Below are 16,839 nucleotides of genomic sequence, written 5' to 3'. Positions count from 1 at the left end.
TTCCCAACAGTCCGGAGCAAGTGCGCCGATGGTCACTCCAATTTGGGGTATGTTGTGAGGCTAAAGGACGTGGGGAGGGGAAAAGGAAGGTTCGGAAGTAAATACTTTAGATCTGGTCACAGGCAACGTTTCGATTCTGAATGGTGCTCTCTCACCAGGGCCAAAATAAGGATATCATAAGGGTAAGCACTCTGGAGTGGTTGAGACCCTCGGTTGATGTAATGATAAGATTCCAGCAGAACAGCATATCAGCAGAACAACAGAGCAGCCATCGCCCATGGAGACGCGTGACGTATCGCCACTCCGCCGGTTGGCAGCAGTCGGTTGGTTGGTCGGCAGTTAGTTGGCAGCCGCCGAGCGCGTATTAATTTTAGCTTGACCAGTCCACTGCGGCCGCCCGCCAAACACGCAGCGCGCACCGTGCCTTGTGCCCTGTGCATTGCCCGTTCCCGTGCCTTGTGTCAGTGAATACTACAGCCGCAAAACACTGGAATAAATACAAAAAAACTATAAAACGTTTTGAAGCTTAGAATCTGTGCTCTACCGAGAAGGCGAGAGAAAAAATCAAGATGGCGGAAACTATCGAGGAGTCATACGAGACCGCTGTCACCCGCAAGACGGTCAGGACGAGTCTCAAGATCCAAGAGGTAAGAAACTAAGATGATCAGATCCTCAGATGTTCAGATGCTCTGATGTTCAGATGGTAAGGTGGTCTGGTCGCCGGATGAATATCTCTTTTCGTGCTATTTTTAAATCGCACGATGTGTAGGAAGAATAGAATTGTTTGACAGGCGGATGATTTCGCGGGACGGGTTACGTGTGCGCTTCAAAAAGACCGCGCAACGGGCGTCGGATGTCGGGCTTCGGGCGTCGCGACGTGGTTCGCACGAGGATGGTACCTACAGGCGCGTTCACACTAGCGGAAAACATTGATTAAAAGTCGGAACCACAAATTAGAAAATTAAAGGGAACCACCACAATTGTTTATTGATGTTTTTACACAGTTTGCGCACCCACGCGACATACCGTATAGGGGGGTAAACATTGACACTAAAATAATACAATAAACCAAATATTGGTAAGGAGGATGTATCCCTTTAGTCGCGCCTTTAAAACACACATGACTGATTCCTAGTGATTGAAATAAAAGGATCGGTTTATTTATGTAATGAAAAAATGAAAAGGAAAAATTTGTAGAAATGTTTTCGATATGCGTTATTTATTTCTTCTACATTAACGTCCATGACTAGGCGTCCAGAAGTTGGCACACAGGATGGAATGCCACAGCCCACCATCTCCATCGACTAAACATATTTAGCTTGTTCGAAGATGTTTTTCAGTTAATAACTAGTAATTAAATACCAGACAAGTCTAAACACTGCCATCTATTTACAAGTAGACTAGTTCAGTGAATCTAATATACGAATTATTCTGTGCACGATAGATTTAAATCTAAAAAATTTTTCATTACCTACTATGTGAATTGATAGTACCTACATTGGAAAACTGGGGCAGACGCTTGCTAATTTTCTTCTATTACAAATACATTGTCTTTCTGCGTAGATTGGACACAGGATAGTGGGAGTGGGTAGGGGTGTTTATTAGGAAATCAAATGTAAACAAGGATCGATGCCAATGTCAACAATCTAACAGGAGAACAGAGTAGGAAAAGAGTTATATGTGATACTTTTTCTGAAGACATGCTGCTTGAGGCTTGATGTAAAAAAAGCAGCTTAAAGGCACTGTAAAGCGATCAACAATATCAACATGAATAACCAATTACAAACTGAAATCATCAAATAATAAGCTGATTCTTCATGTTACATTAATATTATAACATGTAAGCAGTTGTTGTTGTTGCTTTTATAATTTTGTAATTTGACCTCTATCGTCTTTAAAATGAAAATAAACGTGGCCAAATTATCATCTTCATTTTTTAAATGATATTTACAGTTTTTCCCAGGACATACGCTACATTTGTATTTATGGTGACAGCTGTTTCGTCCAATAAATTCATAGTATTTTAACAGTTCTCGTTCTTTCATCCTTCTTAACTTCCACGTTTCACAAAGTTTATGACATTTCCCAGCAGTTTATTTTTTAATATCTGACTTCCATAACACAGCAAGTTATTGTTTAATTTCATAATTAAATGCAAACTTCATTCATGCCTATATAATATGCCTTGTTGTTTCAACATTAACACGCTTTTTTATATCTCAATAAACCTGAAAACGAAACCATTGTTTTGACAAGGCTAATGTGCATTTCATTCTACATCAACATAAACAAAATTGAAAACCGTGTAATTTTTGAAAATTGAAATTCGTTTTTATTTACAATGGTTCAATAAATTGTCTATTTCAACTAAAACCAGCAGCCATAGTAATGGATTTGTTAGATTGAGAGTTTAAAACAAATAACGAGTACCTACCTAGTATATATAGTATTTTGTTTGTATCTAAGTTGAGTGTTGTCATTCAATTTTCAATATTTTCAGGATAGGCTTTTTTTTAAATTATTCTGACTTTCGTCCTTCAAGAGTATTTTAGGCTGTCATTTCAAATTATGGAGAGAGGGAAGGTGAATTTATATATGCATTTAGTTTAAAATGGGCATTTTCAATTATATGGGCGATTGTAGTCAAGTTCAGAGATGAGATGTTGAATGGAGGGTAGGCAATTTTAGATAAGGCTTGATCGAATAGAGATTTTTTTTGAGAAGGACTATCAAAAAATGTGTGATCTAAAGTTCCCGCTTCTAGACCACAGAATGTACTGGTTCAAGTTTAAAAAATTCCAGAAAGTGGTTGTTAAATTTAATGTCCTCATATATATGTCAGCAATATTTTTTAATGTTTTTAGTAGGTACTTTAACTATCGTTTTATTTAATTTGTTTTTATTTATTTATTTAGTTAACACGTATTAAGTTTTGCATTACGGTCCTACTACTGAGAGCTCTGCTGTAACTTCTCTACTGTTGAAAAATAGTTGTAAATGTCACTTATGATATAATATACATAATAACAGCGCTTTACAATCATACATTTATTATTATTATTAAGACGGAGAGAGGACAATGGAGCAGTCAGCGTTAAGATAAATTAAAAAAAGAGTTTTTGTTGGAATCTCGTTATAATTATATATAATGGCACGACGTTTAAAAAAATTTAAAATATTGAATGTTCCTAAGGGGTGAGCATAAGCTGAGATAATTTTCTACCGTCTTTTCGTCCCGGTGACGAGTTCCGTTGCGCAAACTTGTTATAAATACTGTTCCAAATACATGAAGAATGACTCTTTATCTTGTATTTTTAAGTCGCCTCTTTCTCTGTGTTCGGTTCAATGTACAAAAAGACACGCCATTGAAAAGACGGAATTCAAAGTATAAAATTTCAAAATAATGATAATTGTTTTGTTTGAAAATAAAGTAATAATGTAGACCGCCTTTTATCTGTTGTCGGATATTTTATGCATTTGACGTACATGGAATACATGCGCAAGTAACATCCATCGTAGATATTATTTTGACGTTTCATTTGATATCGATCATTTCAGAAGATTGTGATTATTGTCCAGTACGGTAGAAAATAAGAAAAATGCGACCGGTACTGTTCTATACTCAACTGCCTTGAGGTGTGAAATCTTTCACCAAGATTGCCGTACGAATTCGATCCATAGAAAACACTCTCGATGTACATTTTTTATTTCATTTTATATTCATCTCATATTCTATGTATTATTGATAATGTATAAAAATTAAATGTCATAAATGAGGTAAACAAAATCACGTTACTGAAAAGACGGAATGCAAGGTTTAAAATTTCTAAATAATGATAATTGTTTTGTTTGGAAATTAGTAACAACATTTAGCGCGTAACTCCGCCGGATATATCCTGAAATTATTAACAATTTCAGATAACGCATTTCCGCTTTCAGAAGACATGTCTAAATGAGGTACAGCAGTGTTGTGTTGGCGTAATATTAATTTGATTACATAATACTGTTTCGTCCCAGAAGACTTGTGTACAAATAGGAACTATGGAGGATGTGTCCATTTGACTGCTACGTAAAGTTAATATTATTTCGCGAAGTAAAATATTTAAAACATAGTTTTATTTTTGTTGTTAAGTGTGTATTTAGTACATAATATTCTTACAATGGAATGGCGATGCTGTCAAAACAAATTTTGAGAATATTGTTGATTGCATTCGAAGTGACAGGATAGTTTCTTTATCCTTGAAAGAATCGCAAATATGTAATTTATTACCAGGGTCAATTTGGATAACATTAGTAATTGCATTCAGAACAGATGAGTGGTTTCTTTCGGGACATCACGAGTCTGTGATTCTTTCCATGGCATTTTGGAGAACATTTACAAGTGTATGGTTAGAATTTCCACATTTATAAATCAGTATAAATCAGTATAAGATCCTAATAATCCTATAATACTTTTTTTTAGAATTTCTTAAGTGATAGAAATTAAACATTACTAGACCAGAATATATGCCGAATGACATATGAATTTCCAATTTTAAAATTTCGAATCTTTATAACATTATTTAATTTGTTGTGGATTGCAGAGTTAGCACTTTTAAACTAGTTTTACTGTCAAAAATGGGACTGCAGGTCTATAACAGGCCGAAAAATATTTTTAGGAAAACATTTTTTTAAGATAATCTCTGGAACTATACATAATCCACCTATTTTGAAAGAGATTAACTTATATGTCCCAGACAAGTATACTCGTGGAAGGTCCCATACCCTTTTTTATGCTCCAAAAGCGAGGACTTCTGCCTATCAGAACGCCCCAGTCAACAGAGCGACTGAACTGCTCAACGAGTCTGCATTGACCATCGACATTTTTAACGTAACCTACAGGCAGTTTAACAATTATCTTTTGACGTATGTCACAAAGTAGTGAAACTGACCTTTTTATGTGTTTTGCTATACTTTTTGTCTAATTTGTAATCTTCTCCATAATGTATTGGTGAATAACCGTTTTACGGAGAACATGAAAAATAAATAAATAACAAAGGAATTGAAAGAGTTCCTAACAAAATGTCAGTCAAAAGCAAATGTTTTGTGAGGACTACGGAACACGTTCATACAAATACTGTCATACTTATATTGTAGCATTACGTCATGCTATGTACAAGGCAAAAGTCGATGTTATTTAGCTGTAATTTTTTTATGATAAACTTTGGTACTGCTTGTGATATTTGTTTATTTAATCCATTAGAATTTATTCTATCAAGTCGAGAAAACGATATCGGCCAAGTGGCCGCCGCTAGAGTTGATGAACATACGAGCCCGTTTTATGGCATTTTCCAACACTCTTGCCAGAACTTCAAACAAGAAACAATTATTCCGCGTTCTTGCGGAGTAAACCGATTCATGTATTGTCGATTTTGTATTCTGCGTTTGTTTACTTCACAAATGTCAAAACCGAATTGACATTTGGCGCCATTTGCAAAAGTTATAGCGTTTTCCAATAGGGTGATTACTTTTGCCCCACAATGTATTAGGAAAAGAACACGTGTTCTCGCTCGTATTCGGAATTACTAATATTTTATCAGGAAGTTCTCCGTGCACGGAGAAAATGAGTTTAGAAAATTTATTATGAATCTCTTAAAACTCTTGGTAAACGGGTTAAAGCGGGATTGCAGGCCTTACGAATGAATTAATAAGTTTCCTTATAAACTTTTAAATAATTATGAATATATTATCACGATGTCGAATATTTTAGAATTTCGTCCTGATTTACTATCAAGGTAAATGAACGTTAATTGTGCACGTTACCTTTTTTATCTTCTGTGTCTTTTTCCATTTCCATGTCCAATGTCCAAAGAAGCGAAGATAGCAGTCCACAATGGAGTGCTGGTACCTACCCTGATGTATGGAAGTGAGGCATGGAACTGGCAAAGAGAGGATGAAAGTAGATTGAATGCTGTTGAAATGAGATCCCTGAGGCGTATGTGTGATAAACCATGTTTGATCGTGTGAGGAATGTGGAGATCCGCAAAGAGTGCAAGGCTGATGTAAGCGTAATGAGTAAGATTAAGAAAGGGAAGCTTAGATGGTTTGGGCATGTAGAGCGAATGAGCGAAGATAGGAGTGTAAGGAGGGGTGACCGGATAAATCATCAAAATGATAATTCATCACATCTTTAAAAAGTTATATAAAGTCATGGAAAGTGATGAAACAAAAACTTTATTATCTGGGTTAAGTAGGTTAGATTAGGTTAGGTTTAAAGAAAAAAAAATCATCGTTTTTAATGACTTTATATCACTTTTTAAAGGTGTGTTGAATAGTCACTGTGTTGAGTTAGCATGGAACCGTAAGGAGGATATATGATGCAAATACGAATGGTAGCAGAAGTCGGGGACACCCGAGGAAGACATGGCACGATCAAGTGAATCAGATATTCGAGTCGGGCCATATCAAGAGTCATAGAAGAGTATGTATGAGACGATGTATGAATGTGAATAAGGCAAGGAGTGTGCGCCAAGACCGACTTGTTTGTCGGTCCGTCCTCTCTGCCTACGACTGCGGGGAAACGGCGTGATGGGTAGTTAGTGTCTTTCTCATGTATCGTTGAGATTTAATAATATTATCTTCGTCGATGATAAGACATTTTTAAATTCAATGTTATTCTGTCTCGTGTCCATTTGTACAATCGTGACTACCATGTCGTTTGAGCTGCGGGCACCGATTCAGAAAACATATTTCAATCTCTGTTGCAATGCTAAACATTTGTAGTCCCTCACAGCTCACAGCCCACTGATCACAACTCACTGCTCACCACACACTGGTCAATTCTTACTCCCTGGTCAGACTGGTCACCGGCCATTGACTATGTGGCCACTGACCGTGGGCTCTTATTAAATCTCTACTGCAGAAGCAACACATTATAATTTGAGTTATGCCGCTAATTTGCTTTCTGTGCTGCTGAAAATTAAATCCGCTATCATTCAAATTCTTCCCGCATTTTCTCACAAATTTCTTATACTATTATGTTGTAATTATTTTAAAATACGACATTTTTAACGTTTCTTTATTCAGCAAAAAGCATCTTTAAATTTGGGAGGCGGGTATGGTTATCACCGCCCCGGGAACCATTTATTGGAAAATCAACACCTCTTCCATATGTTGTGCTTTGCTACTCTTGGTGACATAGCAGGAGAGGAAGTTTCGAGATAAATGATTCCCGGGGCGGAGGTACCCATACCCGCCTCTTAAATTGTTTTTATTTTATTTTATTATTCATTATCTATCTATCTTCTGTATAAATAAAAATGATAATGTTCGTTTGTTCAAATCTAAAATCTTAAATCTGCGAAAGTTATTCATGGGTTGCTTTGAAATTTTTACACAACATTGTATTCGAATACGCGTATGTTATACATATAGATGTATATGATATAGATGTCACATGTGACAGGTAAAAAAACGATTAAAAAAAAAACAGCGCCATCTGTTGGACTTAAAAGCAAGACGCGCTATTGTTTTTATTTCTGCACAGGCAGACTGAGCCAAGCAAGTGGCGGGGTAGAGCTAGTGTGAAAATAAAATAAAACACACTCGGTACAAAATCAATCCATAATAATTGTCATAATTTAACATTTTCGAAATTAAAATAAATATCAATCAGTGAACTAATATTGAGCTAAGTTAATGTGAACCATCCTATACCCCAATACCATGTACAGATTTTCTTAGTCTACTTATTGGTAAAATCACTGTAATTAGTATTACAGATACCTAAACAGTACGCGGTAGAGGTGTACTGACTGTACACTGTACAGGGTGTACTGTACAGGTTGTTCTGTTCATGTCAATAGAAACATCACTAATGGACTGCTCCGAATTTTATTGCGCAAAATCAAGTTCGCCACAAAAATGTAGACAAATTGTTTTATTGAAATGATAAACCATCAGTGAACATGGTTCATGGTAAATGGTTGCAATATCGCCCGGTGAAAGACATATATTATTTTAATAATAAACTAATGTATAAGAGATAAGATTTTTTTATGCATAGCACAAAGGATAACGTATTATTTTTAAGCAATAATTACCAGCCTGAAACCCCTATATAAATTTTTAAAATCTTCCAAGAAAAAATACATGCCGCCGACGGGAATTGAACCCGCAGCCTTCTGATTTTACCAATACCAAAACCCGCCATTTTTTTTCAATGTGTGCTGGTATTTTTCATTCAACAATTATTGCTTATAGATTTATCAGGAGAATACAAACATTTTTTTTTTGTAGGAGAGGCATTGATAATGATAAATCTCCTACTAGATGGCGTCGAGACATGTTATATATTATAAAGACATATATATTAAGAAGATATACGTTTCTTTACTTGATATGGATTTAGTGACCAGATCTAAAACCTTTCCCCAGCTCCATTTTACAACTTCATAACCTCCCCCAAAATGGAGGATTTCATAGTACCATCGAATTTGGGAGAATCGTGTGGTATGTATAACACAAATTAAAAAATATATATCAGTAGAATATTATCTGAAGTTGGCCAAGAACATGAATATAATTGGCTCTCATGTGAATTTGGTTACCGGGTTAACTAACTACCTAATATATCGATGGCCTAGCACACACATGTTTCTTAATTTAATTTTATCTGTTTAAAAAAATTGCTAAACCAAAATTTAAAAAAAAAACTACCAAACTTGGCTGAGTATACAACTGCTGCATATCTAAGACCCTAATTTTAGCAAACAGTTCGTTTGAGGAGTACCCACCCCTACCCAGGTTCAAGGTTAAATGCAATTTTATGTTTAAAAAAATACGTGTTTCCAAAAGTATTTATCTAGATTACTTACTTGGTAAATAGATGTTTCGTAGGAAGTTTACGTAGCTTATTTCTTAGATTTTTATATTAAGATATATAATATATTTAAAAAGTTGTAATCACGATCAACATTATATGATACAATGGTAGTTTATATGTCATTTGAATCTTTAAGAAATATAAAAAGAAATAATTTGTAGAAAACCTCACAAATGCATAATACATTGCAAGATCTCCTAAATAAAAGCATATTCTCAGTAATCTTATGTACGTTTTTTACTCGAGTTAAGTTGCTGCGTTTTCTCCATTGTTTCTATTTGGTGTATTATTGTTTGCCTCTATCAGCTCAACTACTGTTAAATTACTGCTCGCTGTGTGTTTGGATCTCGTTCTGCGACTTGGCTACCAATTTCCCAGTTCCCAGAGAGAATTTATATTATGTAGATGTTTGATGTGTGACCAGAATAACTGGATTCGCGTCGGTATCGTGGACGTTTAACTTATTGACGTAAATCCGTGCTGGCATGACCGATTCCAGCAGACCTTGGAGGAGGGTAAACATGGGTGCAGATACAACCAACGTGATTTTGTTACAAGATGAATTCTTCGTCTTCTTCCAGCTGTTTCCAGCTTTTGATTTAACTCTCCCTCAAATCTCCCAGAAGGTTTTGAAGTAATGCAGATCCTCGATGTTGATCTTCTTCTATCTCCTGGTGGAAATGAAAGGTCAAAACTGATGAATCAATTAGTATTTAACATTTATTAGTCTACCATTGTTAACGATTACGATAGACTCGATTTGGCACCTCTCGATTTCCAGGCTGAAGAAATCCACTGGTTTGGAGGTGAAAAGATCATCAAGCTAATTTTGTCAAGTTTCGTCGAAGATTTTTGAATGTAAAGCAGAAAATATGATCTGATCGAGAAAGATCAGGAAAATACACGTGGAATATCAATCTAAACAAGCTCTTGTAAGAACCTTTTTGTAATGTTAGCTGCATTCGATGCCTTAAATATTTGTGCTTTAACTGAAGTGCTCCAAAGATATTGTCTCTTCTACGGCCATGATATTTCCAGTCTTCAATCGTTCGACGTGGTGACATTTGTTCAAGACAGACGATTACACCCTAAGACAAAATGAAAAGTTAATGGATCAGTTGTCAAAATCCAGCTACCCAATTAAAAGTCTTAACAGATGTGACGTTTTTAATTTTCTTGAAATATCCTTATTTAAACATCCAGTTTACTAGGTCCCATATTAAATTCAGAGACTTCAATTTTAAATATGACATCCAACAGAATATCATGTTTTCCTATTCTTAGAAATACAAGCAGTATGAAGATTTTTTCATTACCTCCTTGTCAAACCGGGAGATAGAAAAGCTTCCGCCCATGTCAATCGGGAAATACTTGCCCCACTTACGGTTTTCATTGCAAGTCGTAATGTTTGTAATATAAAAAAGACAAACTTTATACTTAATATCTTTTAAATCGAAATACGTACCATTGAAAAGCAAAATAAGTAATTAAGATTTATTTTATGAGCACTTAAAAAAGGTTATGCCTTTTATTAATTCCTACATAATAGAAATTAAAGTACTGCAAGTCAAGAGTAGAAAGCTGATGTTTTTTCTGCTGGATTTATTTATTTTACGACAGATGTTGAGCCAGTTTTGTAAGGTCTATTAAATTTTACAGTTGGCATAAATCAACAACTAGACCTTGCGGCATCAATATAAAATGATTAATCCATGTTTTCGTGCGCGAATCGAGCCGATAATCGTAGCTTTATAGTCAAAGGTATGAAGCTATTGATATTAATGTAATCATCACGGTGGTCAGTCTCCTTTAGGGAATATATCCCTCCAAATCTTCCTTTCTCACACTGTCTCCCTCCCATTTCTTTTTTATACTTATTCATCCTGCAGTATTACTATAAAGAAACCTATTCTTATCTTGTTAATGATGATTCTCCAAACAATTGTAATATACAGCTTGTGATTAAACCTAGTTCGTCAAAGTAACAAATACTCTTTTACTATTTTTCGCGAGGACCCAGTACTCCGATAGTACAGTAATTTTATCTCCTGAAAGGGAAGTTACTTTTTATTAAATGGGGTATTTATGATTATTATTATATGTTTTATATATTATTTATGAATTCTAATGATAAATCTAAGTTTTCGACCTCGTCAGACCTCCGGATCTTTCCAGCAGTATCTCAGACACTATTGATTCCACAAAGACCATTTTGACCTCAAATTATAGAAAATTTAATCTACTAAATAATCATAGATTGTTCACTGTCGAAAAATTAGTCTGGGGTTTTAAAATTGTCAAAAAAATGCTTTAAAAAATCCGGAAATCTACCTAGGTGGAAAATTTGAATTTTTTATTTGGCCTCGGTCATGTGCAACATGATAACATAAAATTATATCAACCCCATTTGTTGCAAAGTAAGATGATTGAAATTACTGGACAATGGTTTAGGATTAGTCACTTACGGAGGTCTGATGAGTGTTTTATGGAGAATGGATTTTGTCTTCGAGAGAAGCCTTGATTCGTCTTGGAGGCCTCTTCATTATTCTCCGCGCAATTTTACCTTACGAAATCTAAGTACCTACTCGTCTAGATTTTGAACTGGAATTCTGATGGACTACCTTAAGATTTTGCTTGGAACAAATTAATGAGGCGTAACTATGAACAACAACATTAGCGTTAACGTGTTCGTGTATTCGCTTTCTCGACGCCTCTCGTAAACCGAGAAGAAGTTTAAATTATGTATTAGTTAGCCAAATGATGATTGGTTAATTAGTAGTCGGATATTCACTTAGTTATCTTTTCAATACGCTCCACTTCAGTTGACCGGAACAGCAACATGTTGCGGGATAAGTGGGGCAAGATTGAACAGTGCTAGCGGTCACTTCGGAACCGGTTTGCATATCCAATGAATCTTTCACGATTAATTATCCATTACCCATTCGGGAATCTGACCAACAACTACAGTATGAATTCAGGCACAACTGTGTCAAAGATGCACGATCGGCTTTTGGTGGGTAGGTACCTGAAACTAGTTTTGTCACAACGAGTTTTTGTTTTATTCAACAGTTAAGCCATGTATATACCGTTCATTGTGCATACATACTTTGTCAAGAATCATGACGTGTTTTTTATCAGTCTGACCGCGTTTATTTAGAGCGCATTACCAAATGTTTTATATATCTAGGAAGTGAGGGAATGGAAAACAAAAAGTTATTTTATTACAGTAGGATTACGAAACTAATTGCAAATTTTATTGATATAGATTATTAGAAAGGAAAATTTTGAGGCGCATCTTCGGACCGGTTCTAGAAAATGGATTTTGGCGCAGACGTTTTAACAATGAGCTCTATACTCTGTTTAAGGAGCTAAACGTCACAAAATTCATAAAACTGGGAAGACTTCGGTGGCTAGGTCATGTGGAGAGAATGACCGAGCATCAAGAACCAAAGTCCCTGCTGAGCTAAAGACCGATAGGGAGAAGGAGCCTGGGAAGGCCAAGGTTAAGATGGAGCGACAACGTCCTCAAAGATTTGTCTGCCTTGGAGATTCGAAATTGGAGAGAGCTGGCGCGGGACCGAGATGAGTGGAGGAAGACTCTTGAGGAGGCCAAGACCCACCAGGGGTTGTAGAGCCAAAAGTGATGAGTGAGATTATTTGTATTACAAAATATATAACACAATTTCAATTTCATAATATGAACGGTGACTACTCTAGATTGGAAAACCCATAATCTCAAAGAATATGGCCAGATTTCCATCGGTTGATTAAGTAGATCGGTAGATAGCAGTGGCGGTTCATTATCTAAATCATTGGGAGTTAAACGAAATAATATCGGCTTTTTAAAATAAACTTTTCGTCTTCATAGAATATATGGAGTGACATCATTTTAAGACTGCAAATCTAGAAGACCGTTTTGAACAGAATGAGCACAATTATTTTGTGTATGAAGTTTAAAAATAATCGTAAAAAATATCAAATATCAAGTGCTTACTACAATAGCGACTTGTAATAATTCGTTCATTGACTAATGCATGTGTGGCTTGGGAATACGTGTAACAAGTGGAGTTCTAGAAGATTTTTAAATGCTGTCAGCCACCAAATAATTGCTGACATACGGAAACAAGTAAATAAAACGTTAAATCATGTACTTGCGCGTAATCAATATATTTGTATTAAAAAAGTAAGCGTACAATGTGCTTGCCACTAACACTCAGAACCGAGTCCCGGTACGGTAAAGGGATTGGTATGGTGTGGTAGCCCTCTATGCCCCATCCAACAAGAAGGTTCCCGTTTACCAGAAGGTTACCTGAAGGGCGTGCTTTTGAAGATATAAGGGCTGGAAGTTTCGCCCTCTTGAAATTTTTAAAACAGTCCAGATCATTCGAGAGTATTTGAATATATAAGTCATGATTGGTTTCCAAGCAATTGCTACAAAGCAACTCACACACATAAGGTATCAGCAGGTATCCAAAATATTTTAACCTGTGATTCCTGAGCAAATTTTTAGCAAGAAATGTAAATTTCATTTTGCTGACCGACGATATGATATTAAAAAAAATTAAAAACTATTAACTAAATATTTTTCCATCACAAGTCGTCACTGGATACAACCTATCGCATCACGTGATACGTACTCCATCTCGTTCCAGCAGTACCTTACACATGAGACAGAGCGCATATCACGTGATCCGTTGCGACACGTTTGGCAGTGCGATCAGTGGCGACGTGTGGTCGAATTTTTGAAGTGAAACTTCTTTAGGCGCGTAATGGATTTTCGGGGACGGAGTAAAACCGAGTCAGGATCGACACGAAAATGCGGGTACCCCCACCACCGCTCACCGTTCACTGTCCCTCTCTCACCATATGCGCTTGTTGAGGTGGGGGAGCCGCTCACGAACGTTCTCTCTCTTCTCTTCTTTCCTCTCTCTCAGACACCAGCGAACTGCGCCACGCCAAGCATCAGCTGCTTGGTTAGTATACTGCGTCGTGAGTGTAATACGAGTGAAATACGTAATTGATTGTGGTTCATACGGTTTGGTACAGAATTTCAGTGTTAAAAATGAGTAGTGACGAGATAGAGGTGATGAACACATCATTGTCATTGTAATTTCTTTGTAATTTTTAATTGTAATATTGTTATTTATGTAATATTGTATACTTGTGAATAAATTGAAAATTTTTGGAACTATACATTAATCGAACGTCATTCATCTATAAGAAAATATTAGAAAAAGCAAATCCATGCTTCGTCGTTGAATTATTTAACCTCTAATTTTCAAACTAACCTAAGAGAGAAAATAGAGATGATGAAATGAAAATAGAGAGAGAGGAATACTAGAAGTTTCACTTCTGTCTTGCGTAGGCTTGACACACCCACTTTTTTTGTTTGTTTTTAATTGAAAAAAATATCTCTGGTGTACAACCTATTACCCTCTTACGTAGGAGTGCAATTATTACACTAAATATCCGTTGATTAGATATCATTAAATTAACAATAATGTTTGCTCTAGAGCTTTGGCGTAAGCTCCTATGCAAGCAAAAATCTTTTGTAAATGTGGGAATAGGGTTAGTGTCAGTGAACTGATGCAGCAGTCCCGTAGAAGCTCTGACAGTTTTGTGACAGGAAAAGCTCACGAAATTATGACGGCGAGATTGAGACGAGAATACTGGGCGACGGGCAACAGTGGGTAAAATGACTATTCAAAATATAAATAGTCTCCTTCATCTCGCTTGACGTGCTGTGAACTTCGGCTTTTAAAACTCTGGCCTGTGGTCATTGAGGCGTGTCGGGGCTGAGAACAGAAGTGCCAAAATAAATATGGATTTTCCTAATCATCCATGTAAAATTAATACGCTTTTTTTATTCTGGCATTGTTTGATGTGTAACACAAAACGCGCCACAAAAAGAAAACAATGTAAATTCATATTCATTTATTCCTGTTACGTTCTTCTATTATATGGCGTCAGGGCAATCATCACCTTGCAAACTCCAACTCAGTAGAACTGAAGTCGTACTGGTTACGTAAGTTACAATGTTATTCGGATATGATTTGATATTTTCACGCCCAAAAGTATTATGATTTTATTTATTTTAGGATATTATTCCGTGTTGCGCTAGCTCTTTAGCCAATGTTACGGAAAGCATTACAGTATTCACCATCATGGCAGAAGTGTAATCTTATATAATATATGTCACGGTTAGATTGACTCCGATTTAAAAAAAAACAGCATTATTTATAATGGTTTTCTAGGTTTAGTTTTTGTGTAGCCGTAGATTAACGGATACCAAGAACTATTACGCTTACGCATCATCTTATTAATATTAATGTGATTTTTTTATTGAATTTCAATTTCCTCCGTAACCAGGCGCGCTCTATGCGTTTTGGGCCTTCCGAGGACTTCAGGAATAAATTTAAAGTAATGGCCGATTTCAATTAAATGGTCGGCAATCGCCGATTTGTCAAGATGGCTGAGTTTACACGATCGAAAGTTTTCTAATATTATTTTGGAGATCGTCCGTTCTATTTTTTTGGACCAATTTAGATCACAGACTTAACTTTCGTGCAAAGATGCAAATTTTTTAGTTTTTTTTTTTAAATATAACAGTTTTTAATCCATTCGTGGTTTGAAGAAATTCCTACTATCAGTAGGGTAGTTGAGTATTTCTTCAGAGCCTCAGGAGTGAGGCAAAGCTGTGAATGCGAACCACGGATATCATCGCCGAGCGCTGCAATAGCAAGGGAGCACAAATAAATTAATTTTTGAAATAGGACCAATCATTTTCTTTTCACCATGTTCTTGTTTTTTTTTTATTTTTTTTTATTGTAGATCTCGGGGAGTTTTAATTTGAAAAATTTATGGTGCTGACACTCTAGCGCTACCATCTTATGGCTTGGCCTATTTCATCATATCGCTCGCCATAAATTCTGAAACTTCATATGCTGAAATATGCCAAGCCACGAGAATATAGCGCGCTTATAGCGTGGTCTGTCACCTTTGTTGCCAATACTTTTAATGTCTGTAGATATTTATTGTTTTCAGTATTATGAATGTTTACACGGGGACAAGGGATGGAAACAGATATATTAAACTGATGTGAAACATTATGTTATTCAATATAAAAGATAAAGATAAGTGTTCCACTCGCAATGAAAATATACCATTTTTTTAATCAATGTTAAAAAAATTGAATATTATTTGCGCCAACGGGGAATACCCACTTGTTCTCATTTATAAAGTGTCCGCAAGATGTCAGCTTGTATCATAGATTAATCCGCGCCAAATTATTCACTTCCAGCTGTTATTTTCATGTCATTATTATTTTAAATTCGCATTCATTTTAACCTCAAACCGTTCTTCATTAAAAGATTTTGAATTCAGGATATCATATTATCTTACTTTCGTTATGAGGCATATTTTTCATTTACTCATTTAAAATAATGTAAAGCATATTTGCGGCACGTTCCAGAGTGGAAGATACTCTCAGTATCGCCCTGGTGTAAGGGCACCATTCACAATTGAAACGATGCTTATAATGGCTTTGGTGACCAGATCTTAATAGCCAGGTGCTTCCCCACCTTCCACCACTCCGTCTCCTCCCCCTCCCCACTGCCGTCAGCCTCAAAAAGTACCCTAATTGGGGATGCCATAGTCTCATTGGCTCCAGACGGTTGGGATCAGTTGGGACTCTTGTGCGTTTTCCCATAAAAAAAAAAAATAGAATTTACAATCCTCAATGTAAATATTATTGCTTCAATTTTTCCCATGTTGTAAATACTTACAATTTGAGAGGCGCTTTGACCTCTCTAACTGGTCTTTCGACTCATCGCCTTGCGCTGCAATGGGAGGGTGCAGATTCATATGTCTGTCACTCCTGGACACACTGAATCCTAGATTTCTACCTAACCTTCATACCTTTTACCATCCCAGAACTTCCTCTCCTTCCTTACCTTAAAAAAGACCCCCCACACAGC

General features: G+C 36.1%; 1 protein-coding gene across 9 annotated transcripts in view; it reads left to right on the top strand.

The window, feature by feature from the left end:
* The first annotated feature begins 335 nt into the window (after positions 1-335).
* Positions 336-16,839, top strand: part of tmod (tropomodulin) — a 181,321-nt gene continuing 164,817 nt past the window's right edge. For 6 of the 9 annotated variants that reach the window (XR_016302287.1, XR_016302286.1, XR_016302284.1 and 3 more), the window contains exon 1: positions 345-647. Coding sequence is in view for 5 of the 9 variants with exons in the window: in XM_089632618.1 (XP_089488744.1) it covers positions 570-647 (78 nt within the window). In the remaining 4 variants the exon portion in view is untranslated. Of the gene's footprint in view, positions 648-16,839 lie in introns of all 9 variants that reach the window. The other 3 variants (XR_016302280.1, XM_089632614.1, XM_089632619.1) reach the window with 2 other exon arrangements.

Source organism: Hesperophylax consimilis, chromosome 6 (assembly GCF_061612785.1).
Source record: "Hesperophylax consimilis isolate HC1 chromosome 6, BYU_Hcon_1.0, whole genome shotgun sequence".
In the NCBI taxonomy this organism is placed as follows: Eukaryota; Metazoa; Arthropoda; class Insecta; order Trichoptera; family Limnephilidae; genus Hesperophylax; species Hesperophylax consimilis.
The sequence above is the reverse complement of the archived record's forward strand: the minus strand, read 5'-3'. Positions and strand labels throughout refer to the sequence as shown.